Source organism: Colobus angolensis, unplaced genomic scaffold (assembly GCF_000951035.1).
Source record: "Colobus angolensis palliatus isolate OR3802 unplaced genomic scaffold, Cang.pa_1.0 Scaffold50, whole genome shotgun sequence".
NCBI classification, from domain to species: Eukaryota; Metazoa; Chordata; class Mammalia; order Primates; family Cercopithecidae; genus Colobus; species Colobus angolensis.
The window spans coordinates 675,465-695,421 of NW_012118488.1; the positions used below are offsets into that span (position 1 = coordinate 675,465).

General features: G+C 53.0%; 1 protein-coding gene and 2 non-coding genes across 7 annotated transcripts in view; 1 reads left to right on the forward strand and 2 right to left on the reverse strand.

Moving 5' to 3' along the window:
* The window catches only part of LASP1 (LIM and SH3 protein 1), a 52,800-nt gene extending 38,370 nt beyond the window's left edge, over positions 1-14,430 (reverse strand). For 3 of the 5 annotated variants that reach the window (XM_011959824.1, XM_011959821.1, XM_011959825.1), the window contains exons 1-2: positions 14,030-14,424; positions 6,456-6,550 (exon numbers count right to left, since the gene is read on the reverse strand). In XM_011959824.1, coding sequence (XP_011815214.1) covers positions 6,456-6,550; positions 14,030-14,098 — 164 coding nt within the window. In that variant the 5' untranslated portion in view covers positions 14,099-14,424. Of the gene's footprint in view, positions 1-6,455; positions 6,551-13,479; positions 13,534-14,029 lie in introns of those variants that run through there. The other 2 variants (XM_011959826.1, XM_011959823.1) reach the window with 2 other exon arrangements.
* Positions 14,431-14,940: 510 nt separating this feature from the next.
* TRNAC-GCA lies at positions 14,941-15,012 on the forward strand. The gene has a single exon. It is a non-coding gene; the product is annotated as a tRNA-Cys (tRNA).
* A 1,572-nt stretch (positions 15,013-16,584) lies between these two features.
* TRNAC-GCA lies at positions 16,585-16,656 on the reverse strand. Its single transcript has one exon. It is a non-coding gene; the product is annotated as a tRNA-Cys (tRNA).
* Between the last annotated feature and the right edge of the window lie 3,301 nt (positions 16,657-19,957).

Here is a 19,957-nt window from a genome sequence, read left to right on the forward strand (position 1 = left end):
CACTTTGGGAGGCTAAGGCGGTCGGATCACTTGAGGTCAGGAGTTCAAGACCAGCCTGGACAACATGATGAAACATCGGCTCTACTAAAAATACAAAAAAATTAGCCAGCCATGGTAGTGGCCTCCTGTAATCCCAGCTATTTGGGAAGCTGAGGGAGGAGAATCGCTTGAACCCAGGAGGCGGAGGTTGCAGTGAGCTGAGACTGCACCATTGCACTCCAGCCTGGTCAACAAGAGTAAACTCTGTCTCAAAAAATAAAAATTAAAAAAAAAAAAAAGGATATGATACAGAAGAGGCCCTGTGTCCCAGGAGAGGGGTTATCTGTGAGGACCTCTGGGTGGCCTTCCTGCTCGATGGGACTACAGAGGCAAGGATTCTGGGCTCACAGGTGACAGGGACAGCTTGTTGGCCACCAGCCTCATTCCCCAGTCCTACCATCAGCCACACTTCCAGGGTCAGAAGAAGAACAGGATAGCCAACCCGAAAGCCCAGCGACCTTTCTACACAGAGCCTTGCTCCTTCCAGGCTTGGACCCCTTCAAAAACCACAGCTTTGTGTTCAAGGAAGAACAAAAATACATGAACAAAAGCAACAAGGAGCTTTTGGTTTTACCAAAAGGAAAAAAAAAACAGCCCCCACATCCTGCCTCTAGAAAGAGCTGCTGATTCCAAAAGCCCCTGCTGGGAAGGCTGCCCACAGGCGGGAAGGGAGGGCTCCCTGCTAACCCAGTTTCTCACCCATCCGTCCCCTCAGGCCTAAGGGGCTGAAGTGGTGGGATAGGAAGCAACAAGGAGGCATTGTTCAACCAGAGGGAAAAAAAGAGCAGTCAAAACCATCAAGGCTAGACTTGAGGAAGAACTTACCAGCTGTCAGACTGCTGTCAGATTGCACACAAAATGAAAAGAAAAAAAAAAAGCCTGCCCCTGTCGGTAATAGAGAAAGAGAAACAATTCTGCCAAGTTGAGTGAGGCACGGAAACGCAGGCCTGTTTCCTTATCTGTAAAACGTGGGTGTTAGGAAGCAAAGTGATCCCTGAGGCTCCAGGAGGCCTGGAGGACAGAGATTTGGGGGTAAGCGAGGTGGGAGGGCTACCTGGGGGCCATATTTGGCCACTTGGGCTGGCCATTTGTACTTGCCCTCCCCCACACTGTCATCCCTAGTCCCAATTTTTCCAGTCAGAGGCAGAGAATTTTGGGGAGGAGGGAAAGCCCTAGGCCCCAGTACAGGGTTTGCCTACTCCTGCCCCACCCACTTTTATTTTTATTTTCATTTTTACATTTTTTAGAGACAGAGTGTCCCTCTGTTACCCAGGCTGGAGTGCAGTGGTGCAATCAGGGCTATTTGCAGCCTCAACCTCCCAGACTCAAGCAATCCTCCTGCCTCAGCCTCCCAAGTAGCTGGGACCACAGGCATGCGCCACCACACTTGGCGAATTTATTTTAGTTTTTGCAGAGATGAGGCTGGTCTTGAACTCCTGGCCTCAAGCGATCCGCCCTCCTCAGTCTCCCAAAGTGCTGGGATTACAGGCATAAACCACTGCGCCGCCCAACCCTGCCCACCTTTTTAAAGCAGCTGGGATTAAAGACAGTTTGCTGGGATCCAGAGACACATAAGCACCCAGCCTTGTCTGGCACAGACCACACCCTACTCCCATCTGATGCCTAGGGGAAGGGGCAGAAACATAGTCGCTGGCTCCCCAGAATCAGGGACATGTTCACCCTCCTTGGTCCTCACTCCACAGCTCAAGGAAACTGGAGAATGGACCCCAGATGTGTGCAGTCAGAGAAGAGGGGAAAGGCGCAACCAAGTCCCCCACTTTTCCTTGCCCAGCCCATGCCCACCTCCCACTTGACACTTCACAAGCTGGTTCCCCTGGCTGGCAACCCCGCCTCCTGTCAGTAGGGCCCCAAAGAGGAGGGAACAGGCAGTTATCTAGACTATCTGCAGGGACTGTCTCCAGTCCTCTAGACTATCTGCAGGGAGACAACGATGCAAGTTGATGCTAAGCCAGGGCGTGTGGACTGATCTGCCCCACTTTTGGAAAATCCAGTTTACAAAACAAGTAACAGAGGGCATAACTATCTCTCTCACCAAGAGCGGGCTCACCCTACCCACCCAAAAGCTTCAATAAAGAATTCCGGCCGGGCAGTGGCTCACGCCTATAATCCCAGCACTTTGGGAGGCTGAGGCAGGTGGATCACCTGCAGTCAAGAGTTCCGGACCAGTCTCACCAACATGGAGAAACCCCGTCTCTACTAAAAATACAAAAATTAGCCAGGCATGGTGGAGGGTGCCTGTAGTCCCAGCTACTCGGGAGGCTGAGGCAGGAGAATCGCTTGAACCAGGGAGGCAGAGGTTGCAGTGAGTGACGTGAGAACGCGCCACTGCACTCCAGCCTGGGTGACAGAGACTCTGTCTCAAAAAAAGGAAACAAAAATAATTCGATTAGTGGTTCTTCCTCCACCACTGGCTATTGTGCAAAAGCTGGGAGTGCACCCTCAACCTTGCCACAGCATTGGCTGCATGGCTGCAGCCCTGAATGTGGAAACACAAACACAGCCCATTCAGCCCAGCTCCCAAGTCCTCCTCCCCTGCCCCAGCACCGGTGTAGATGGCTGCCTACACATCAGGCATGTGTGTAACTGCATGCACGTGGGGATCCGCCACACCAGGCGGGCTGGCTGTGAGCTCTGGCCTGTGTTTTTTCCCCGGCCTCTCCCCCAAACAAGTCTGATGCAAGGACAGAAACAGAAGAGGCCTTTTCACTGCCTACTTTACAGTCACTTTCTAGAACTTAAATCTGAATCTTGAGAAACCACAAGGAAAGATAGCTTTCTTCTCTCTTGACCAGCCCCCTGCAAGATCCTAGCTCCCCTCAGGGCTCAGAGACTAGCCAGAGATAGGCAGAACATAGAGGCCTCCCTGTACACCAAACTCACATACTCACTGGGTGGGCCCAACTCCCTGGGAAAATGCCAGAAGAAACCACGTGCCCCTTTGGGTCCTGCACTGGGTTTGGTCCAGCATGGAGCACGTGATGCTTCAGAGAAGGAAGCCAGGCCTGTGGTCCACAAAGCAAAACCAGAACAGAAATGGGAGAAAACTGTGCCCTGGTAAACCCAGGATTCAGGAACCTGAATGTCACTCAAGGATAAGACCAGAGGCAGGAAGAAAACGGGAGGAGGCAGGGCTAAGGCGGGTGGATCACCTGAGGCAAAGAGTTTGAGACCAACCTGGGCAACATGACAAGACCTCCTCTCTACAAAAAACTTAAAAATTAGCATGGTGCCGCACGCCTGTGGTACCAGCTACTAGAGAGGCTGAGGCAGGAGGATTACTTAAACCCAGGAGGTCGAGGCTGCAGTGAGCCATGATCACTCCACTGCACTCCAGCCTGGGTGACAAAAAAAGTAAGTACAAACAAAAAAAGTAAGCAAGCAGGAGGGAATGACAGCAAACACTCAGCCTAGGGCCTGGCACATAGCAAGTACCCAATAAATTCTCTTTGGTCTAGGGTCCAACATCCCTGGGCAGGAATTTTTTTTTTTTTGTCTTTTTTGTTTGTTTGTTTTGAGATGGAGTCTCGCTCTGTCACCCAGGCTGGAGTGCAGAGGCAATCTCGGCTCACTGCAGCCCTGGCCTCCCAGGTTCAAGCAATTCTCCTGTCTCAGCCTCCTGAGTAGCTGGGATTATAGGTGCCAGCCACATCTGGCTAATGTTTGTATTTTTAGTAGAGATGGAGTTTCACCACGTTGGCCAGGATGGTCTAGTATAACTCCTGACTTTAAGCAATCCACCCGCCTCAGCCTCCCAAAGTGCTGGGATTACAGGTCTGAGACACTGTGCGGGCCTCCTGGGCAGGAATTTTTAACCATGGGGAAACCAAGGCTCAGACAGGTCCAGAGAGCACTCCTTGCAAGCGGGCCCCACACCTGGTTCATCCCAGAATCCCCATGGGTAACATCTTGGCCCAGCGGACGCAGGGGAGGGAGAATGCCTGCCTTGGGCGAGGTGCTACCACAGCTAAAGTGAAACACAGCTGGGTCGCAAATCCCCCAGGTCTCTCACTAGGCTCCTTCCCAGGAAACAGCCCAACTGGGCCAAAGGTCAACGAGGCATGGCAGAGGCTAGGGTTATAAAAGCTGGAGGAAACATGGAGGGGCCAACCTGCTTCTTTTGGCTGCAGACCAGGAGGGAGACAGAGGAACCTCTGCCTCTGCAAGTTGGAAGCAGCATCCAGAGAAGAAGCCTTCATCTTCGCCTCTCCAGGATCCCCCAGCCCCCGCAAGAGCCCTCCACCCCACCTTGCGGCAGCTTCCCAAGAAGACAGTAAAAACAATAAGCTGGAACTTTGGATGAGGCTGATAAAAATGCAAAGAAAACAAGGGCAAGCCTCTGATTTTTCTCCAGCTCCCAATGCTCACTGAATGCTAGGCTACTGGAGTCACTGGGCTCCAAGGCTCAGCGTGCTGGGGCGGAAGCTCAGAATCAAGGCTGAGGTGGTCCAGCAACCGAGGGGTTAACTGCCCTGGCTTCTCTGAACCCCACCCCACTCCCCAATGGAAGGAGGAAGTGGCAGAGAACCAGGGCTTGTGTGAGCCCTTAAGAATTTGAAGAATGTCCCATTTCCCTTGTGGGGGTGGGAGGGGTTGGTAGAGGGAAGAGGAACAGTAGAAATTAATAGAAGAGAAGGGGCAGCTGAAGGAGGGGCCAGGACAGAACTGCAACCCTTCCTCTACCCAGATAACCTGCCCAGTGCCCTCCTTCTTCCAGAAGAGACGACTTCATATTGCTTCTTGGGCTCGAGATTTTTATCAGGAATCTGTTTTCCCAGCACCTGGCAGAGGTTAGTATGCATTATAGCAGCAGGCAGGCAATAAATGTCTGCTGAATGAGCAAGCGCCTAGAAAGATGAAAGAGTGGTCTTAGCCAGGGAACGGGAGGGGGTCAGGGAGCAGGGAAGGTTTAGGGTAAGGTTAGGGGTAAGGCTGGAGGTTTAAGCCCCCTTTTTAGACAAGTCCCAAATGCAGGTGAACTTCAGCTGCAAAGAGCCTACTGACTGAGAATTAAAAAAAAAACAAACAAAAAACTGGACTCAAGTCAGATCCTAAATTCATGTGAACACGGAAATTACCATTACTTGAGTTGGTTGAAGTTAAAAAAAAAAAAGTAAAAATACATTTTAAATTTTAAAAAAAAGTCAAATTAAGGCTGGCAAGGTGGCTTATACCTGTAATCCCAGCACTTTGGGAGGCTGAGGCGGGTGCATCACTTGAGGTCAGGAGTTCGAGACCAGCCTGGCCAACACAGAGAAACCCCCGGTCTCTACTAAAAATACAAAAATTAGCTGGGCATGGTAGCGTGCATCTGTAATACCAATTACTCAGGAGGCTTAGGCACAAGAATCACTTGAAGCCAGGAGATGGAGGTTGCAGTGAGCCAACTGCACTCCAGCCTGGGTAATGGAGTCTGTCTCCAAAACAAAAAAAGGCAAATTAAAAGAAAAAGAAATTATCATTACTTATAAGTGACTTGACCTTCCAAAGCCTCCACCTCGCAGGTGGCAGCAGCTGTGAGGCCCCAATACTGAGTTTGTACTTACTACTCACAAGGTCAACTTGAAGATGGAAAGTTGCTGTACTTCCTGGGACTGCATGGGACGGGATGGGAGAGGAGGGTAGGTGTTCCTCCAGGCTCTGGGATGGGGGACCCCACCCCTATACTCCCTCCCTACTGTCGGCTGCTGCAGATCCCAGTGCAGAAGGAACACAGTCCAAGACGACTATACTCAAAAAAACACAGTCTCCACAGCCTCCCTCACCAGGCAGGGAAGAGATCTATCTGGCCCAGGCAACACCCTTTATACACCCCCTGCCCCTTCTCAAAAAATGAACACCAAAAGGGCGGACACGAGGCTTCCAGAGAGTTTTCTTGAAAGAACCACTGGAGGAAGGAGCCCCCAAAGCCTGGGAAGTACCAGGTGAGAGAAGGAAACCATCGATTTTGGGGAGAGAAACAAGGGAAGGTAAACAGGAGAACAAAGCCCCCAAACCCAAATACAACAGACAGGTCACTCATTCTTGAAAGACCACGTGGAAAGCCCCCTCTTTTGTAGCAGGAGGCAGTGGAAAGACATGTGCTCGCCTTACTGCCCAGAGACTGGGTTAGAGCCAGTCTCTCCCCAGCCATCCCATCTTGAGACTCTCTTCCCTTCCCTAAGCCCCAGTTTCCTCATCTGTACTTTAAATGCACTTTAAATGGGGGATAAAAGCACTTTAAATGGGGATAAAAAGTGCTTGCTTCATCCAGCTGTCGTGAGGATGAAATGTGATGTTCAGGCAGGGGGTGGAAGTGTTGGCCAGTGTCAACTTGCGGTTATTGGAAGGGAAGGAAGAACTCACTAGGGGAGGGAGCCAAAGCACCCACCCAGTCCCCTGCCCAGAACAGGACTCACGCGTTGCAGTAGGGCTTCTTCTCGTAGCCCTTGTAGTTCTTCATGTTCAGTGTCATCTTGCAGGTCTCGCAATGGAAGCATGCTTTATGCCAGAACTGGGGATGGAGACAGAAGGAGGACATACATCAGATACCAGGACTTCTGAAAAAGGGGCTCAGGCCCTGGGAAGGGGCACTCTGGAGCTGCTGGGACTGTCCTAGGCCCATGGCTACGGGGAGAACATGGAATTATCCCAGGTGAGCTGGGGGCATCTCAGGTCACAGTCTTTGGCACTCACCTCCCCTCTCTCCTTCCTCATCTTCCACCAACGTGCCATTTGAACCCAGGAGGAAGAGAAGGGCAGGCATGAAGGACGGGGGGAAGAGCCCAGTTATAGTGGCAGCAGCAGCCCCCAGGTCAGCTCCACCCTCCCCAGGGAACCCCTCCTGCCCAGAGCTGGAGAGGCCTCATTGCTTATGCAAAGCTGCGCTGGGTTGCTAGGGAGCAGCCGCTGAACATGAAGGAGCAGCTCCTCTGGCCGCACGGAGGCCTCAGAAGAGGAAGGCCCAGCCTCCACACACCCAAGCACGCAACCCAGGTGCTCCTAGCTCCTGTACCAGAGCCCAGCACACCCACTAGACCCACATAAGCCCCAGGTGGTGCTACAGCTCCAATATCTCCCACTTCCTGTGGGATGCCCAGCCAGAGGAGTGGGCTGGGTGTCCCAGGCTCTGTCAACACACCACATCCTTTCTACCCTTCCTTCATCCCCCCCACCCCAGTGGGAGGGCAGGAGAGCGCCCAGCAGCGGGTCCCCCACTGAGGCACTGAAGGGCTCTACTTCAAAGCCTTGAAGGTAGACACCTCCATAGTGGACATCAAAGCTCTACCCCACTAATTGTATGGCCTTGGGTGGGGCCGGGCGGGGCCCTGCACCTCGGGGGAGCCCACTTCCTGGTGCGTAGAATGGATGTAATAACACCTGGCCCTCCTGGGACTGTCCAGGGCTCAGGAGAAATCACCTTCAAAGCCCTCAGCACAGCATTTGGCACCTCTGAGCACTCAGATGTCAGGTGCTGGGCACCACAAATGTGAACCTCAGCTGAGGGAGTCAGGGCTCATACTGGAGATTGTGTTGGGGTGCAGAGGGGCTTCACTGTGCCAACCACAGCTCCAATCCATTCATGCATGTGAGAATGTGGCACAACAGGGCCCATCCAGGGTGGCTGATGGAGGGAAAAGAGTGATGACAGAAAGAGAACTGATCTAGGCCAGGAGCGGTGGCTCACACCTATAATCCCAGCACTTTGGGAGGCTGAGGCAGGCAGATTACCTGAGGTTGGGAGTTCAAGACCAGCCTGGTCAACATGGTGAAACTCCCTATCTACTAAAAAATACAAAAAAATTAACCAGGTACAGTGACGCATGCCTGTAATCCCAGCTACTCGGGAAGCTGAGGCAGAAGAATCACTTAAACCCAGGAGGCGGAGGTTGCAGTGAGCCAAGATTGTGCCACTGCACTCCAGCCTGGGTGACAGAGCAAGACTCTGCCTAAAAAAAAAATAAATAAATAAGCCAGGTATGGTAGTACATGCCTGTAATCCCAGCTACTTGGGAGGCTGAGGCAGAAGAATCACTTAAACCCAGGAGGTGGAGGTTGCAGTGAGCCAAGATTGTGCCACTGCACTCCAGCCTGGGTGACAGAGCAAGACTCTGCCTAAAAAAAAAAAAAAAGAGAGACAGAAACGATCTAACAGGCTCCGTGTGGCAGCCTGGAGGGGTCTTTGTGGAACCGCTGAGAAGTATTGATGCTTAGGCAAACCCGTGACAACAGGATCTAAATTCACCCCCAGAAGCCCAGGATGATGCCCTGGATCACCACCAAACAGGGGTCCACTGCCAGGACCCCAGAATAATCCAGGCCACCTGAGTGACCTGGCTGGCCTGTCCCTGCCCCATTTCCCAGCAGTCAAGGGAGACATTCCCCACTCTGAAAGAAGGAGGCCAGGAGGCAGGCCCCAGGGACTTTTGAAGGAGCCCAGCCAGAGCTGGTTCTTGGCCATTTGTCGAGGAATTCCCCCAAGGCGATGCTTTTCAAAATGTGGTCTCCAAACCACGGAGAGGTGCTTCTGAGACACTGGGAGGAGGGGACAGCAGAAAGAAGGCTGAGAATCTGGGATTCAACCTCCCCTACCATGGCCCACTTCAACCAGAGACCCCCAGGGTAATTTCAGGGGGAAATCGCCTTCTAATAGGGTACTGGTTCCCTATCAAGAAGACCCAAAGGAAAAACCTAATGATGGAATATTAAACAGAGTGCTAGGAAAACCACTCTTGAGGAAGGCCAGCCAGAAGTCTGGAGGCAAAGAAGTGGTGGGTCTAAGCTTGGCCCCCTCCCCAACCTGGGCCTACCCCAGTGACCCAGGTCCCCTAAACTCCCATGTGGCAACTTACAGACTCCTTCTGGTGCATAACCCCAACACACAGAACCCACTGGGGACACTAAGACAGGGTGGTCCCTGCCCCCACAGGCCCCTGAAGTGACAGCCCCACTCCCTCCCCCAGTGACTGGGAGGCATTGGCAGGGTGCCCCAGCCTTGTCACTACCCAGTCTGCTGGCCTCTACCTACTTAGCTGCACATGCCCCTGCCTGGGCCCCCGCCTCCCGCTACCCCCACAGGGGCCTGCCAGCAAAAACATTCTCCAGAATCCAGACCATGACCCACTTTCTCTCTCCCTCTCTCTCTCTCTCTCTCTCACACACACACACACACGCACACACACACACACACACACACACGAAGGGCTACACACTACCCTAGGACAGGGGACCTCCAAGTCTGCCTCCTGATTGAGGTTGGGGAGACAAAGGGAGAGAGACGCCTACTCCAGATGGCCAGGCCTCCACCTGGAGCCAAGCCCCTTGGAGGAGGAGGGTGGGGTGTACTGAGCAGGCAGGGGGCACAGGGCCAACACTGGACCCAGGGGCTCCAAAGACCCCTCCAGGCTGCCACGTGGAGGAAGCAGAGCCCCTCTTCAAGGGGATGGCGCCTATTCCTATCAGTTCCTTCCCACCTCCCTCACAGGCCCCACACTCTCATCCAGACACACGAGGGTGGGGCAGAGGAGGGTGGTCACCTGTCCCCCTGCAGGGGGCTCCCGGCAGAAAAATGGAAACCAGTTACTATGAAGCACAAGTGTCAAGTGGAGCTGCAGCTACTGTATCTCCTGGAGTGCTGGAGAGCCAGGAGAGGAGGCCGCTCCACCCCTAATGCCTGGCACCTCCAGCGGCTTCAGGCGACTCCCCTCCCCTCTGGAGGAAGGCCCCAAGGTTCAAGAAAACCCACCAGCTCCTTACACTGTGTCCTTTTTGGGGTAGGAAAATTGTGGGGAGGGGAGGCAGAAAATGGCCAGTCCCTCTACAACCGCTGTGAGCCTAGCCTGGACCCTAAGATGAAAGAAACCCTGTCTTGTCTCATTGGGGTCTGGGGAAGGACACTGTCAGGGAAATATGTCCAGAGGATCCCACAGTAACCCCGTCTGCCTCTGCCCTGCCCCATGGGCTCTGTCCTAGAGCAAGAGCCCCCCCTCTTTTAAAGACCCCAGGCAAGATGATTTCAGCGAAGCATTCCTGGGCCTCAGGACTCGGGAGGAAAGTGCACCTCGAGGCATGCACCTCTGTCCCTTCCTGCTGCCTGCAAAGTCCATGGTTTCCCTGTTCACAGAAACCAGACCCTACCCCTGCTGCCCATTAGAGGCCTCTCAGCCTGGATCCAAGGCTCCAAAGCAGGGTCACCTTGATCTTCCCTTGCCTACCTGCAACCCACTCTACGGAAAGGTAAACAGGCTGGTAGGGGCAGAAGCCTGCAAGGATACTCTTCACTTGGGATAGCCTGTCCCTCCGTGGCTCTGAGTTGGGGGGGATGTGGCAAGCTTCATGTCACTGTGCCTGCAGCCTGGCACCTTGGCCTCTGAACCCAGGCTACCTGGGGTAGTCATGACTCAGGGATGGAGTATGAGGCCGTCTCTTCCCTTCCTGTTGCCCAGGGTTACAGTTTCTCCCTCCTGCAGAGGCAATGCCAACCCCACCCTGGCCGGGTCACCAGCCTAGCTCAGTTGGCCACCTGACCCGCTGGCTTAAAGGCATAGATCTTTGCTGCACCTCCACAAATTTCGAGGAGGACAGGACGATTCCCAGTGGCCCCGCTCCCCCATACAAGACCCCAGGCCCAGAGCATTCCTCCAGATAGGGTCAGGAAGGGATGGGACCTACTTTTGGCACAAATGAGACAGAAATAAAATATAAATATGTATAAATAAAAGTACTTTATACTGGCAGAAGAGCTGAGCAGAAAGAACTGTGGATATGAATTTCAGCTCTAAGAGAGGGAGATGAGCCACACAGGCTACCTGAGCCTCCGTTTATGGGGTACATCATTTACAAGAGCAAACACACCTACTTTGTGAGGCTGCTGTGAAGACTGAGCCCAGCATATTGCGATAACTAGTAGCTATTATGAAGGGATGGTCCCAAGATGATGGTGGGGTACTCTAAGCTTCAGCTAGCAAAACGGGGTACCACAGCTGTGAGGACTTCACCCCCTTCGAATGGGGAGGGAGCGCTCAGACAAGCAGAGGCAGAGGGCCCGCCCTAACGGGGGATTCCAGGGGACCTGGCAGCAGTCCAATCCTCTACCTCCACCTGTTTTCAGAAACCTGGGGAAGCAAGCCAGGAAAGAGGGACATGGCAAGATTCTTGACAACACAGCTCCCTAGATACAAAGCAGTTGCACAAAGTAGGTGCTCAATAAATATTTGTTGAATGAGCAAATGAGGTCACCCTGTTTCTCCCCCAGCTCTAATCCCAGAAGTCCTCTGGAGAAGCAAATCTCGACCTCCTTCCTCAAACACTGTCATCAGCAATACATATTTATCCAGTTTGCAAAGCATGCTGGGTACTGCAGGTTGGGGGCAGGGTGGCCTTCAGAGGTGACAAGGTTTTTACCCACCTATGCCTTTGGGAGATAAGGCTCAGAGAGGAGAAAAGGCTGAAACCAAGGACACAGTCTGTGCTTTGGGCCACGTAGGGGGCTGAGTGCCATGGGGGATTGTAGAGAAAAGGGTGAGTCTAATTTGACTCTTTTGCAGTAAATGGCAGGCCTTGGGAAGTTAGTTAGCAACTATGGGAATGAAGTTGCCTATGGGACTGAAGGTTCCCCCTCCTCCCTGGTCTCAGCCCAGCATCCTCCAGGCACTGGCTCACCATTCCTGGTGCCTATCCTTACTGCCTGGAGCAGGTGGGGAGGAATACATCTGATACATGGATATTTCAGGTCTCCTGCTCAGTACAGGGGGCAAGGTCTCTCCAGGGCCACTTCCTATAGGGAGAATTCTAAAAAGAGGAAGGAATCACCAACTCCCACTTCCCTGGGCAACCCCTACTTGAACGTCCTCTTCCAGCTAGGGTAAGAGAACTAGAGAGGGCACCCTGCAGCATCCCTGCTCCCCTCCCCTCGGATACACGGCACTGAAGGGCTTTCCAAGGGGAGTGGTATGGAGCTGAACAGAGCATCCCAGAGAGGTAGGGAGGGCATAATCTATACAGCACCCTCTTTAGCACTCAGGGACTTCAGTGCACTGCCCCACCTTCAAGGAAATGACATCATCATACCCATCTGACAGATGGTGAAAACTGAGGCCTAAAGATATTCAAAAAACTGTTGGGAGCAGACCTGGAACAAGGACCCAGTCTCCCAACTCCTGGGGTGGCAATCCTGCCTTCATGTTTTGCCTTTTCCTTATACAGGTGAAGTGCCCTCTGCCTCTTCCCAATTCATGACTGTGGAAAAGGGGACCGCAGGGAACTCAAGATGCAGAGGCCAAAATCTCTGCCACGAGGGGAGGGCAAAATCCCAGTATGCAAGGACAGGTACATTCTCAAGGGGAGACTTCATCATCTGATAGCTCTAAGCTCAAGTCCTGCCCAACAGCGGCTGGCATGGTCACGGGCAGATCAACACCTTTCCTTTTGCCCACAATATACCCCCTCCTCTCCTCCTACCCAATCAAGCCTAGGACCAGGAGGGACAGTGACACAGCAGCAGCCCCATATGCTCACACTCCCCAAAAGCAAGTTCAAATGTGTTTCAGAACCTCCAACCCCACCTCCTCACCCTGACTCAGAGGCCAAAGGTCACTGAGGAAGCTCACACCCTAAGGGGGAGGGGAGAGACAAGGTGTCCAATGAACTATCCTCTCCTGAACAAAACCTGGCTCCAGGTCAGTAATGAACTTGGCCCCAGGGCCTCTGTAGCCTCTTTCATCCAGTGTTCCCACCCTTGCACCCCTCCTCCATCCAGTCCCCCCAGCCCTCCCAGTTCAGATGGAAAGGTCAGAATACCTGGACTTGGAGCCAGCTTTGGGTGATGGACGAAAGACGCGGTGAGGAAGGGCATAAAATCACAGAGGCCTCCCCTCCAGACTGGGGAGGAGAGGGGATGCAGAGGGGCAGGTTTTACCTTAGGATCTCACGGAGCTTACAAGAGGACAGGATCCTACACCAAACTGTACGGGAAACGCCCAGTTCTACTCTCCAACCCCCCCTCCAAAAGTCTAATGGCAACCAGATGAACAAGTCCAGCATTAGGGAGACAGGGCCCCCAGGGGGCAGTGAATCTCCACAAGGCCACCATCCCCCCCTCCCTCCATACCTCCCCCTTTCCTCGGCTTCCCCAGAACTCAGCCAACCCCACCCTCCATTGGAGAAACCTGCTTTGAAAAGTTAGCTCTTTGTTCTTCCACAGGATCTCCTGGCTCTGAGCACAATTTGAGGAGATCTCAGCGAACCACCCCCCACCCACCCTACTCCGGCACCCGACCCCACCCGGCTCAGGCTGGGCGGCCCAGCACCAGGAGTTGGCTTTTAATTGGAGGTGGGGGTTGGGAAGCTATGGAGGAGGTCTGCGAGTCCTTTAACCACTCAATCACCAAGGGGGCCTCAGGTCGTTCAAAATCGGGGGTCTTGCGGCGGAGCCCGGGTCCTTACCCGAAACCCCCCGCATCAGATGCCACACTCGCAGGCTGATAGCACCCGCCCCGCCAGGCCAGGAAGCGAGGCCATCCCCCGCCGGAACGGACGGTTTCGCAGGCCCCCCAGCCTCTGCCCCGCCCCCTCCACCCCCTCCACCAGCGCCCCGCGCTTCCGCCTACTTGGCGCTCGGCGCGGAGCGGAGAGGGAGCGGCCGTCTCTTCTCACTCTCCAGGCCCTAGGGGGCGGGACTGCACCCCTAACCTTCCCCCAGCACACCCCGGGGCCTGGCTTCCCTGCTTCTCTCACGTCCTCCCAACCCCAAGGCACAGAGCCCACCCCTCTCCAGCACCGGCTGCCCGCTACGCGTGGACTCCCCGCCTCGCCCCAGATCTCCTAGTTTCCAGATTGGGATGTGTCCCCACACCCCATGACACCGCCCGCCCGCTCTCCCTCCATTCTCCTTGGATCGCGGGGATAAGGCAGCAAAGACCCGGCCCTTCTCTCCTCCCTGGATTCAGAGCACTGCCAGGGATTGCAAAGACGCGTCTCCCGGTCCCGGGCTCACCTTATCCAGACAGTTCACCTTCTCCGTGGGATACACGATCTTGCCGCACCGGGCACAGTTGGGGTTCATGGTTCCGAGAAAGGCTGGGGCGGGGACGTCGGAGCTCTCGCGCGTCCTCTTTCCCAAGGCGAGCTGGCGGGAGGCGGCCGCGGCTGCAACTACACAGGCGGCAGCGACGGCGGCTGGAGCTGGGGAACTGGCCTCCGCCTCCGCCCTCCTTCCCCTAATAAACACAGCGGGGAGGAGGGGCTGCACCGGGGCGGGCACGCGCCTCGGGCGCGGGCGAGGGCACGCGCAGCGAGGCGCGCTCCCCGGGCGACGTGGGGCTACGCGGGGGCGGGTTCCTCGGGGGAACTGCGGGGCCAGCGGTGCTGGCGCCCCGGCGCTCCCAGTCTGACTGCGCCCGGTGCCCAGGACCCTTCCCGAGCCGGAGGCGGCGCAGAGCCAGGCAGGCTGCACATCTGGGGCGCCCGGGCTGCAGGAGGCGGGCTAACGCCTTAAGCCCGTCGAGGGTGGGGTTGGAGCCCTCCTGAACGCTGGAACTGATTCACCGCATTTGGAGACTTTCCTTTCTACCGGTTGCTACCGGGCATGAATCTACAGACCGAACGGGGACCCCCTGCCCTGCCCCGCTTAACTCTCCTCCGGCCCACACCCTTTCCCACATTTGTGGGGCGGAACCCGTCCCTCCCAATTGGACCCTGCGCGCTGCCGGGCCCGGGCTAGTGCTTCCCTCCCCGAGCCCCTGCAGTGCACCTTCCCAGGGTTCCCCGGATGCGGGCACCGTCTGCGTTCAGCATGACCCCTTTTCTTCTGCATTCCTTTCTCTTTATGTTACACCTTACTCACAGAGTAGCAGCTGCAACAGTGCTTAGCACCGAAAGAGCCGCCTCCAGGCGCTGCAGCGGCGCGGGGGTATAGCTCAGTGGTAGAGCATTTGACTGCAGATCAAGAGGTCCCTGGTTCAAATCCGGGTGCCCCCTCGCTGGCTTTTCCTTTCACTTGTTAACCAACCATCTGTTTTTCATTCTTGATTCATATTTTAACATTGGGTCCTGACTACAAAGAAAAAAAAGGTGAAAAAAGTATCTTCCTCATTTTTCAGCCTTAGCAGAAAGCTTTCGGTTTTACTTTGTGCTCAGCGGGTGGAGGAGCGGGTGGGTATAAAAGCTGCGCGAATGCATTACTCGCACCAGAGGTGTAGGGATTTCTGTGGTCAGGGCTGCCAGCCTCAGATGAATCAGACAGTTCGAGGTGCCGGGTTTGAGGGACAGAATGTTTCCAATGGGGGTAGGGAGACAGGAGAACGCCTCAAGTTGGCATTCCTTTGGGGGTGGAAGTTGGGTCAAGCGAGGGAAACCCATAGACGCAGCCCTTCTCCAACTTCAACTTTCTGTATTAATAGTGACATGGACGTGCTGTGTTCATCCTTGACTATTAACGTACAAAAGTAAAGTTATATCCCAATGCAAACTGAGATAAACGAATACAGTGTTTCTCAAATTTGAACGTGCATCAGAATTACCTGCAGGGCTTGTTTAAATCCTCCTAGTTTCTGATTCTGTAAGGGGGCCCGGAGAATTTGCATGTCTACCAAGTTTCCAGGTGCCGCTGGTGCTGCTGGTGTGGGGACCACATTTTAAAAACCACTGAAGTGAAAATAAAAGGCCGTGGAGTTTCATAACCTAAAGATGGGGACAAATATCTGCTGCTGCGTGCCTGACAGTGTCACTGTTGGGCCGGAGGAAAATGGTAAGTGTGACGGGAGACAAGGGCGTCCCCCTCAACTAGGTTTTGCCCAAAAAAAGGAAAAATAAGGAGAAAGGAAGAGGCGTGCTGCCTGGGTCAAAGGGCAGCTGCTATATTTTAAACCCGGAATGTGGTTGTGTCATGCCTCGGACCCCGGGAAAACGCGCATTTTTTTTTTCCCTGACTCCCATTACTGTGAGCTGCATCGCGAGGCTGAACAGAGAGATCACAGATCAGCAGACCTGCGGTTCCGTGCAAAACCCAGAAGGAACCAGTTTTACCTCTCCTTTAGGCCTTGGACTTTACATCTATAGCTTATCAAGCCAAATCCCTGCCTATGAGCTAAGTAAAGAAGGAAGAGGGAAAACTGCTCGTTGTTTACCTTCTACCTTCTGTGCCCTGTCCTGTTCGAGTTCGCGAGTATATGAAGACCTCTGAAACTGGATTCTTTCTCCTAGTTTTCATAGTCAAGTACGAACTACTGCCCGTCCAAGACACATTTTTTAACCCCAAAACAAATTATAATTATCGTTAAACCAATGGGCATCGGAGATGGGAATCGATCAACGCCTTTGTTCTACAACTGAGACTACTGGTGCGCTTCTCGCCACTTGGGGTATGAGGACTCAGATCCACCTTAAAGGCAGCCTCTGGTTGTTGCTCTCTCCCTCTAGGGTATGGGAATCCTTTCAAGGTGAAAATTAGGTAGGTGGAAGATACAAATGACACTTCCGGTGACTTTTGGATTCGGAACTCGCTAACTCGGGTTATTCCTGCATGACTGTGGAAAAACGTAAATCAACGCGAGGGGGCACCCGGATTTGAACCGGGGACCTCTTGATCTGCAGTCAAATGCTCTACCACTGAGCTATACCCCCTCCGCTGGTCACTCTTTGGGAAATTCTTTTTACAGCGATCGATCCCAAAATTTTCATACTTTCATCATTTGTTCAAAATCAGCGTCTCTTTGCCAAATTATACTGAACTTGCCAATGAGGAAGGGGAAATTAAAAAACTAGGCCAAAATAGGCCGGGCACAGTGGCTCACGCCTGTAATCCCAGCACTTTGAGAAACTGAACCGGGCGGATCACGAGGTCAGGAGTTCGAGACCAGACTGACCAAGATGGTGCTAAACCCCGTCTCTACTAAAAATACAAAAATTAGCCGGGTGCGGTGGCGGCCACCTGTAATCCCAGCTACTCGGAAGGCTGAGGCAGGAGAATCGCTTGAACCCGGGCGGCGGAGGTTGCAGTGAGCCGACATCGCGCCACTGCACTCCAGCAGGGGCAACAGAGTGAGACTCCGTCTCAAAAAAAAAAAAAAAAATGGCTAGGCCAAGACGTGGTGGCAGTTTGAAAAGTATGTGAATTTAGGTGCCAATCTGCTTTTTCTAGATTCATTACTTTTTTTTTCTTTTTCCCCAGACGGAGCCTTCCTCTGTAACCCAGGCTGGAGTGAGTGCAGTGTGGCGCAATCTCGGCTCACTGCAACCTCCGCCTCCCGGATTCAAGCGATTCTCCTGCCTCAGCCTCCTGAATAGCTGGGAATCCAGGCGCCCGCCGCCGCTCCCGGCTACTTTTTGTATTTTTAGTAGAGATGGGGGATTCGCCATGTTGACTAGGCTGGTCTCCAACATCTGATTTCGTTATCTGCCTGCCTCGGCCTCCCAAAGTGCTGGGATTACAGGCGTGAGCCACCGTGCCCGGCTTGGTCCAGTTTGTTTGTTTGTTTGTTTGTTTGTTTTCCATTTTGTGGAGAAGGGAGCAGGTGGTGGGTGAAGGAGGCCGTCTCTCAATGTTGCCCAGAGACGGAATTTCGCTCTTGTTCATCAGTCTGGAGTGCAATGGCGCGATCTCGGCTCACCGCAACCTCTCCCTCCCAGGTTCAAGCGATTCTCCCGCCTCAGCCTCCTGAGTAGCTGGGATTACACGCCTGGCCGGCTCAATTTTTTATCCAAAATCACACTCATCTCTCCCCACTAACAAGTTAGAGAACAACCTCCTGCAAAACTGGATAGAGAAAGTTTTTCCTTGGTCTCTCCAAAAATAATACGAACACCAGCCCAGCGCTGTGGCTCACGCCTGTAATCCCAGCACTTTGGGAGGCTGAGGCGGGCGGATCACGAAGTCAGGAAATCGAGACCATCCTGGCCAACATGGCGAAACCCAGTCTTTACTAAAAATACAAAAATTGCCCGAGCGTGGTGGCGCCTGCCTGTAATCCTAGCTATTTAGGATGCTGAGGCAGGAGAATTGCTTGAATGCGGGAGGTGGAGATTGCGGTGAGCCGAGGTCAGGCCATTGCACTCCAGCCTGGGCAACAAGTTTCACTCTCAACAAGAGCGAAACTCCGTTGCAAAAAAAAAGTAAAAAAGAAATCCTGCAATATGCAACAGTGTGGATGAACCTTGAGGATATTATGCTAAGTGAAACAGGCCAGTCACAGAAGACCAAATACTGCATGATTCCACTTATATGAGGTATCTAATATAGTCAAACTCACAGAAGTAGAGAGTAGAACGATGGTTGCCAGGGGCTACGGGGAGTTTCTGATCAATAGGTCTAAAACGTCAATTCTGCAAGATGAAAAAACTCTAGAAATCGGCTGTACAACATTGTGCCTTTAATTAACAATACTGTATTGTATAGTTGAAAATCTAAGAGGGTCCGCCAGACATGGTGGCTCATGCCCGTAATCCCAGCACTTTTGGAGGCCAGGGCAAGAGGATCACTTGAGCCCAGGAATTTGAAACCAGTCTGAGCAACACAGTGAGACTCCCATCTCTACAAAAAAATTTAAAAATTAGCCAGGTGTGGTGGTATGTACCTGTAGTCCCAGCCACTTGGGAGGCTGAGGCAGGAGGATTGCTTGTGCCCAAGGGGTCAAGGCTTCAGTGAGCCTGGGTGACAGAGCAAGACTCTGTCTCAAGAAAAAAAGAGAGAGAAGCCAGTTGGGAATCTATTGTAATAATATAGGTCAGAGATGGTGGTGATGGCTTAGACTATAGTGTTGTATTAGTTTTACATTACTGATGGAACAATTTACAGTCTATTTGCATAAAATAACAGAAATGTATTATCTTCACAGTTCTGGAGGTCAGAATCCCAAAATCAATTTCACTGGGCTGGCCTGGCGAGGTGGCTCACTCCTGTAATCCCACCACTTTGGGAGGCTGAGGCAGGCAGATCACGAGGTCAAGAGTTCAAGACCAGCCTGGCCAATATGGTGACATCCCTTCTCTACCAAAAATACAAAAATTAGCCAGGTGTGGTGGCTCACGCCTGTAGTCCCAGCTACTTGGGAGGCTGAGGCAGAAGAATTGCTTGAACCCAGGGGGCAGAGGTTGCAGTGAGCTGAGATGGTGCCACTGCACTCCAGTTGGGTGACAGAGCAAGACTTCATCTAAAAAAAAAAAAAGTTCACAGGGCTAAAATTAAAATGTTAGTATGGCTGCATTCCTTCTGTAGGCTTCAGGGGAGAATCCGTTTCTTTGACTTTCCCAGCACATAGAGGCCGCTACATTGCTGCCTCATTGCCTCTTCCCCAATTGTCAAAGCTGGCAGCATATCATCCTGCCTCCCTCTAGCCTCAGCTTCCATGCTTCCATGTTACCATCTCCTCTCTCTATGACTCTTATCCTCCTGCCTCCCTCTTATAAGGACCTGTGGCATTACACTGAGCTCACCTGGATAATCCAGGATAATCTTCTCACATCTCAATATATTTAATTTAATCATATCTGCAAAGTTCTTTTTATCATGAGAGGTAACATAGTCACAAATAGATTCACAAGGAGACTGATATGTAGACAGGTTTGGAGGATCATTATTTTGTCTATTACGAGTAGGAACAAGTAGAAACAGCTGAGCTGGAGAAGAATGCAGGCAACCAGCACAATGGCTCACACCTGTAATTCCACCACTTTGGGAGGCCAAGGCGGGCAGATCATCTGAGGTCAGGAGTTTGAGACCAGCCTGGCCAACGTGGTGAAACTCTATCTCTATGAAAAATACAAAAATTAGCTGGGTGTGGTGGTGGATGACTGTAATCCCAGCTATCTGGGAGGCTGAAGCAGGAGAATCGCTTGAACCCAGGGGTCAGAGGTTGCAGTGAGCCAAGATCGTACTCCTGCACTCCAGCCTGGGTGACAGAATGAGACTCCATCTTAAAAAAAAAAA